At 37.0% G+C, this 8430-nt stretch overlaps 1 protein-coding gene across 1 annotated transcript in view; it reads left to right on the top strand.

Moving 5' to 3' along the window:
- Positions 1 to 3531, top strand: part of ULK2 (unc-51 like autophagy activating kinase 2) — a 241121-nt gene extending 237590 nt beyond the window's left edge. The window contains exons 25-26 of the mRNA XM_007941497.2: positions 1831 to 1966; positions 3473 to 3531. Of these exons, the coding sequence (XP_007939688.1) occupies positions 1831 to 1966; positions 3473 to 3531 (195 nt within the window). The remainder of the gene's footprint in view (positions 1 to 1830; positions 1967 to 3472) is intronic.
- Positions 3532 to 8430: the final 4899 nt, after the last annotated feature.

Here is an 8430-nt window from a genome sequence, read left to right as displayed (position 1 = left end):
TTCCCTTCAAGGCTCAGGGGTCCAAGATTATCTTCTGTGTCTGTTAATTGGTTTCTCTTTTCTTTGTTGAAGAGCATCTGTGCAGTCCTTCTGCCTAGTCTGCCATCTTGCCGGAACTGAAAATAATTTTAAGAATAAAAACTGTTGACAAAAATGATACATATTACATCTCTGTTTACATGAGTTATATACATTGCATTACTCTATACCAAATTGATTGTATATGGTAATTTTTTTTTTTTTTGTAGAATTTTGTGCCTTGGAAAATGTCTTCTCTTAGGGAATTATGGTGTTCCCTTCCTTTCTGATAATGAGAGCCATTAACTTCAATAAGCTTCTCCTTTTGCCCTGGTTAATTAGCCAATTTTGCATTATTAGCACTTAATGCTTACTTATTTGTTTCTCCTTTCTTTTCATAGCTCTGGTTTCTGTATCTGTTTTATTTACTTTATTGTAAGCATCTTTAATTTAATCTTTGAAAGAGACTGACATACTAATAAGTAAGTTAGGATACTGCATTACAGACAGTTATGGCATTTAATGATTAAAGAGAAAATCAGAATGCTGTTGGGAAAAACCCTCAAATACTCCTAACTCTTTAAATAATATGACTGTCCTTCTTTCTGGAAAGTTACTACCCTACCTACCTTTCACCTGTCTAACTCCAACTTTTCCTTTATGATGTGGACTAAACAACACCTCCTGGAGGCTTCCACTAATCTTCTTCCATAGTGTTAGATTGCCCTCCTGTGTATTCTGTGCCATTTGCTGCTGCTTCCTATAGGATCACATATCCCTTAGAATTAGATTTTCATGTTTTACAGCCCTATATCTCCCTCCGGGAGCTCTGGTGGCATAGTGCCTAAGGCATTTGACTGCTAAGCAGAAGGCTGGCAGTTCAAACCCACCAGCCACTCCTCAGATTGAGGATTGGGCAATCTACTTCTATAGTGATACTGCCTCGGAAACCCTAGGAGGGGTCGCTATGGGTTGGATTCGGCTCAATGGCAGTGAGTTTGGTTTTTTGGTATATCTTCCTCCAGCCTGTGAGCTCACCTTCATTGTATGTGCAGTGCCTGTCACTTAATAGGAGCTCAGTAGACATTTTTGAATGAATGAATGAATGACTAGAACAGAAAATTTTATGACAAGGATGAGAAAACAGTAAGTTATTTTTAACATCATTTAATTACATTGTAATAAAATCTACTGTAAAAAAATGCTTGATTATACCCTGGCGTGAAAGTGTGTATGTTTAAAGTAAACTTTTTAGTGAAGTCATAGGATAGCCATTGAAGAACAGTTTTGGTATAAAATTTATGGGTCATGAATCTCTTCTCTGAGTATGAGAAGGCTATGTTGAACACAGAATAACTCTTTCATCAAGAAATTTCTTTATGTATTTCATCCTGTTGAATTTATCTCTTCTCTGAGTATGAGAAGGCTATGTTGAACACAGAAAATAACTCTTTCATCAAGAAATTTCTTTATATCTTTCATCCTGTTGAATTTTTAGCTTTTATATAGCTTGGTAGTGATTGTTCTTGTTGGGTGCTGTCAAGTGAATTCTGACTCATAGTGACCCCATGTAACAGAGTAGAACTACTCCATGGGTTTTCTTGGCTGCATATTAGCTGCAGAGCTACTGGGTGAGTTCATACCGCCAGCCTTTTGCTTAGCAACCAAGTACTTAACTGTTTTACCACCAGGGCTCCAATATAGTTTGTGTTAATTCTAGGTGTATTCAATTATAAAGCTACATTGTTCAGATGCATGTCCATTTTCTTAGAAAAGTTTGAGAATCTTCTCATTTTTGTTGACTGGCTCCAGGTTCAGTCTGCAGCCTTGGATGAGATGTTTCAGCAGACTGAAGATATTGTTTATCGCTATCATAAGGCAGCCCTTCTTTTGGAAGGTCTAATGAAGATTTTACAGGATCCTGCAGACATTGAAAATGTACATAAATGTAAGTTGACTTATAAAGTAGTATATTTATTGACTGTAATTTAGTTGTCTCCTACGGGTATAGTAGAAAGAGCTTGGAGTTTGGAATCATATAGCCTAGATTTGAATCTGGGCTTTCCAACCTTGAGCAAATTATTTTGAACTTTTCTTTGGTCTCAGTTTCTTCTTTTGTAAGATGGGGATAACAAAGCCTTGTTTCATCCTGATTAAAATGGGGAAAATACAGAAGAGAATTTCAAATTCTCATGAAATCCAGAGCCATTGAGCTAGATAAGCCCCCAAAAGTGTTACCCTAAGGTGATCTCTAAACCATAAACAAGAACATCCCCTGAAGTCTTCTTTAAAGCTAATCTTCTTTAAACCATTCTCCAGTTTTAATCCTTTTAGAATCTATAACCTGAACTCTGACAAAATATACAGAAGCTCTTTGACATTTATCTAATTTTAGTGTACTGATTTTGGGGGGGAGGGGGAAGCAGCACAGAAACAAACATGGTTTTTTCTTTACTTTGACAAAGTAATGTTATTTTTACTTATTTATCTGTATTTAACTTTATTTAACTCTTAAAGAATGTCTGCCTTGAACACTGTGCTCTTTTCAAGAAATATCTACATGGGATCAAATGACAATAGCAACTCAAAAGAGTAAATAGGAAATTTAGGTAGCAGTGAGTTTGTGCTAACAACTCAGAAAAGGAGGGTAAGAATGGTTGTACAACTTGAAGAATGTAAACAATGTCACTAAATTGAACATGTAGAAATTGTTGAATTGGTGTGTGCTCTGCTGTGTATTCTCAACAGCAACAAAAAAATTTTTAAAAAAGATAAACACATAAATTATTAATAAAATAAAAAGCCTACCTTGCAGAGTTGTGAGAATTAGATGGAATGTATATAAAGTACTGATGGCTTTTATCACTAGTCTTTAGATTCCTATACTGCAATACTAAGTTGGTGGGCATATGTTTGTGTATCTAAAAAAATCTTTGTTTTTATTATTAAATACAACTATTTTAAGCCTCATGGGCTTAGTGACTAAAGAAAATAGACCCAATATACTAGAGATTTGGTATAGATAGGAGAGTAGAAATTGATAGGATGCTAGGATAATATTATAACTCATCAGTCATAAACCCAGTAATCTGAGGAAGTGGTAGTGGACCCCTTGTAGTGTATGTAGTGTATTACATTTTTAAATAGCCACAAGGGGATGGCAAGCCTAAAATGATTTGCAATTGTGAGGAAACTATTAAAACCTAAATGTTCTTTGACATGCTTATCTAAATTTTTATCATTCTGCAGCACTAAACTACAAATAATACCTCAGCTATTATCAGGCAGAAAGAACAAACAGTTTTCAAGACACTTACTTTGGGGCCAAAGACAGAACATAGATGAGGATGTTGGTAGAGAGTGATTTTCAAAAAAATGTTCATTGTTCTTTCCTTTGTCTGGAAAATAGAAATGATTTTTACTATGATTTTAATTTTTATTATTTTATTTCCAGATAAGTCTAGTATTGAAAGAAGATTGTCGGCACTCTGCTATAGCACCGTGACAATGTGAGCAGCAGCAGGCTTGTCCCATGGATCGGTCAAGGAATGTGAGGTGATATGTCTGAGAGTTCAGCTTGGATTCTGTTGCCCTATCCCCAGAAACTGTAGTTTCTTAACTGGTGACTACCAAAGAATACAGTTATTTCAAAAAGGAAAAACATCCAAAAACTACACATTTGTAGGAAATCTGCCTTATTCAAGAAGTCACCGCTTCCCTTTTTCTTCGTGGAAGCAGAAGCAAGAATCTTCCACTTGGCTCTTATATTTATGGTAAATAAATGTATCTTAGAGCTAGAATTATTGGTACAGTTATTCTTAAGGATATTAAGAATGAAACAAAGTGAGTGGCCCCTTCACTCACTTCACCAGAACAATGTGTGAATTCCATATGGACAAGAATGGTGACAAGTTATTTGGTTTGCCTGTCTCAAGTTACTAGAAAATTACTAAGGTATATAAGTGGAAAAAATCTATATCTCATCCAGGCAGTTTGATATCTGGGGTAAGTTTGTCTAAATCTCATCATGCATTCTAAAACAGCTCAACAAGCAGTAGCTTAAGAAGAAGCAAAAGATGGCTGTATGAAAAAATGATGAAGTCTTCAGTTTACTCTTATGTAAACACGTTAATCTTCCAAACTGTTTCATATTCATAATTTATTAAAATAACTGTGTACTGGATTTTGCAGTTTAAAAATAAATGAGGCACAATGGACTTATTTAAAAATATTTTAATTGATTATACATATACCCTTTCAATAATTGAAGTGTAATCTCTAGTGGACTTTTAAAAGATAAAAAAAAACTTGTTTTCTTGTGAACCTTTGCATTTCTTTTACCTGTTCGTCTACAGCTACAGATTTTCTCAGTAATGTTTTGAGTTGCTGGTTGTTTGTTTTTGGTTGCATTTTTTATTGTGCATGCAGAATGTGTGTTGATGCCTGTGATCTTTATATTTACTAAACACTAGGTTTATTTGGGCAGTATTAGAATAAATGTCATTTGTACAGAGACTCAAGAATTTTTAATAGAGCCAAAACAAAGTGGTGACCTAAATGCTGTTAGTGATTTGGAGTGTCTACATAAAGTTAAGAAGCTCTGGTAGCATAGTGCCTAAGGCACTTGACTGCTAACCAGAAGGCTGGTGGTTCAAACCCACCAGCCACTCCTTGGAAGGAGGGTTGGGCAATCTACTTCCGTAGTGATACCGCCTCGGAAATCCAAGGAGGGGTCGCTATGAGTCAGATCTGACTCGACGGCACATAACAACACAACAACACATAAAGTTAATGAAAAATGAAATTGATACTCTCTTAGGAAAATGGGCAGCTTTCTCCAACCTGATGTTTGTTTTTCGTGTTAAGCCAGACAAGACAGTTCACCAAATAGCTAGTCATGGAGAATGCAGTCAGTTAACATTGTTCCAGAAATGGTTTCAACATTGTATATTGTTTTATTTCTTTTACTTACCTGCTTGAATACTTGAATAAACCATTCTCCAGTTTTAATCCTTTTAGATACTATAACCTGAACTCTTTGACAAAATATACAGAAACTCTTTGGCATTTATCTAATTTTAGTGTTACTGATTTGAAAGAGAAAAAAAAAGCAACACAGAAACAAACATGGTTTTTTCTTTACTTTGACAAAGTAATGTAATTTTTACCTTATTTATCTGTATGAAATTCTAGCAGTTAATTTGAACATTTATTTATATGATGTTTGTATTTTTAGGACTTTAATACAGTGTTTCTACCTCTCGTTTGTAACTGCATGCATTATTCTTAAAACTAGGTAAACTTACTGAATTGTTATGTAATAGCCTTTTTATTATTGCCTGTACAAATGTATAATAAGATAAAATAAAACTGACAAAATGTTTCTAGGGTACAGTTGAATCCATGTTAAGTGGCTTATCAAGCTCAGATTAGTTCTGCAGTTTGGAGAGTTGGTCAGTATAATATCCTTTGTCTTGCCCCAGGATTTGAAGGCATTTAGTCGACTGCTAATCAGAAGGCGGTGGTTCAAACCCTCCAGCCACTCCTCGGAAGGAAGGCTGGGCTACTACTTCCATAGTGATGTTGTTGTTGTTATGTGCTGTTGAGTCGGACCCAACTCATCAACTCATAGCATCCCCTCCTTGGGTTTCCGAGGCAGTATCACTACAGAAATAGATTGCCCAACCTTCTGAGGAGTGGCTAGTGCATTTGAACTACCACCCTTCTGGTAAGCAGTCAAGTGCCTTAAGCATTATACTACCAGAGCTCCTTCCATAGTTTCCATTGGAAACCCAAGGAGGGGTCATTATGAGTCAGATCCGACTCAACGGCAGAGAGTTTCCTTTTTTTCAGTCACTCAGGCTGCCAAGAGCAAAGAATGTCAGGTGATGATTCCTGTCTCTCCTGGGAAGGGGTTATAAGCACAGTTGTTAATGATGCTGTTTTTCATAGAAATTTTCAGAGTTCATAATGCAATTTCTTCTGTTATATTTCACTTCTCACCTGTATTATCTCATTTGATCCTCAAGTGTATAGGTTTATTTTCTCCTTTCTTGCCACTTACCTTCCTTTTTTTTTTTTTAAACACAGGTGAATCAGAGTCCAAAAATGTTAGTATCAAGTAACTAGGGAAGTTTTTAAAGCTGTTTTGTGACTTCCAATTTCATTATTTCTTCCTTTGTGTAATAAAGTTCTTGTGGTAGGTGGTACATGTAAAACAGTTAAGTCTGAACAACAGAGAAGAACAAATTGTAAATTCATGAATAATAGTTGTGATTATATTTCCCCTATCAAGGCTAATTGTTTAAAGAGATTTTGCCTTGATTATAGCAATAATAAACAAAAGCTTTATTATTTCCTTGAGTATTTTTTAATTTCATAGTATGTCTGCGTTAAAATGGAAGTGGACCATTTTACACATTTTTGGATTGACATCTGTATTCAAGCTGTACCCTACAAAATTATTGAGCATTCAAATGTATATAGAGGAATAATCAATGAATTTGGTAATTGGCTATTTATGCTATAAGGATTTCCTTTAATTGTACCCTGTATTGGACTTGAGGGGTCCTTGTGGCTCAGTGGTTTACTACTTGACTGCTAACCAAAAGGTCAGCAATTTGAACCCCCCAGCTGCTCTGTGGGAGAAATAGGTGACAGTCTGCTTCTGTAAAGATTACAACCTTGGAAACGTTATGGGACAGTTCTACTCTGCCGTATATAATGGCTGTGAGTGTATGTGCTCTAAATAATATTTCTCAGAGTCCCTTGTTCCCTTTTTCCTACCAGGAAGAATAACCAGAGCAAGGAGTGTTCTGCTGTTACTAGAGTAATGGTATCAGAACTAGGAGGGGAGTTTATTGTTAGGGTAGGATTCTCTCCTGATATGAGGGCACACAATGGGTGACCCCAAACTCATGCATTTACAATGCCTTGATCTTCCATGCCTCTATTCTTTATGGAAGTGGGGTAGTCTGTGGCAGCTATCGTTGGGTCTTCCTTAATCTGGAGGAGGATAGTATCCTCTTCTCCAGCTCATCTATCTGCTGAGGCTTTCTCTTCTGGCAGTACTCAACTGCCAGTTTGGAATAGATACTTTCCTACTGGTACTTGTCTGGGAATACCAACCTTGAAAATTATTTCATCCAATTTTGATTTTAAAAAAATTTTAGTTGAGAAAAACAATAATCAGAGGAGATTGATAAAAGTACCTATAGTCCACTGACTCAGATAATTGAAAAGTCCTAAAGAGGACTTTAGATGAAGACTTCTACTTTTAATTCATGCTCCCTTCTTGTTTTTGTGAACAGACTTTCTGGAGTTCTTTCTGGAATAAAGCAAAGTTGATCAGAATTTCTCTAGAGCAGTTGCCTGCTGCCATACTTGTCAAGGAGTAGCTACTGCTCGGAGAACTTAAAATTGTTGATAGGTACATCTTAAAAACATCCATGCTCACCTCTAGACTGCCTTCGATAATCTACTTCTGGGTCCTGGATCTTGAGTCTGTAGCCATGGAAGCTCCTAGGTTCTAACCAAGTCTTTTCATGTGTGTGTGTGATATGGGTGAAAGTTTACAGAGCAAATCCATTTTCCATACAGCAGTTCATACACATTTTCTTTCATGACATTGACAGCAATCGCCACAGTGTAATAGCTTACTTCCCACTTCCTCCCTATAGTTAACCTCTACCCTGTGTCCTCCTTTCCTACCCATTCCTGCCGCCTGAGTTACCTCCCTGTGAAAATATTGCCCTTCTCTTCTGCCATGATTGATCAGAGAACACCTTCTTTAAGGGGTGGGTCAATATGGTATCTTCTGCACCTGAATCAGAGGAACCCACATCAGAAACTCTCCACCTAGAAAAGTACTACACTACAGGAAAATAGTCCCTGAAATCTCAGCATTTGTGGAAGAGGCAAAGCCAAACTGATGAAAGACCAATGTGAATTTAGTAATCAAACCACACTAGAGATCAGAGTAGTAAGCCCCAGGGATACAGGTGAGGAGAGACAACTCAGGGACACCCAAAGCAGCAGGCCAGAAGAGCAGGAGAAAGGGGATTAAAAGCCAGGAAGCCAGACAGAGGAACAGTCAGCCACAGGAACCCAGGTAGGGGTGATATGAGAGGTCTCCAACAGCAAGATAAACTTGTCTGTTGGTTTGTCCTACTGTGGTGACATGCAGACGTGAGTTTTGAGGCTCAGCCTCTGGTGTTTAAAACCCAGCGAGATGCACCTGGTGCATAGGTAACAGCCCAGCTTATAGACTGAGACAGACAAGGAAGGGGAGGAAGAGACCGTTCACTTCTGAAAGAATTGGCCAGGGAAAACCTTATGAATAGCAAAGAAACACTGTTTGGTACATTACCACGCACCTTTAGGAATAGTCCGTTTAAGCTAAAAGGCTCTCAG

The sequence above is a fragment of the Orycteropus afer genome, unplaced genomic scaffold, assembly GCF_000298275.1.
Source record: "Orycteropus afer afer isolate SDZICR_OR568_19922 unplaced genomic scaffold, OryAfe1.0 scaffold00080, whole genome shotgun sequence".
In the NCBI taxonomy this organism is placed as follows: domain Eukaryota; kingdom Metazoa; phylum Chordata; class Mammalia; order Tubulidentata; family Orycteropodidae; genus Orycteropus; species Orycteropus afer.
This window is presented reverse-complemented; position numbering and strand designations above follow the sequence as displayed.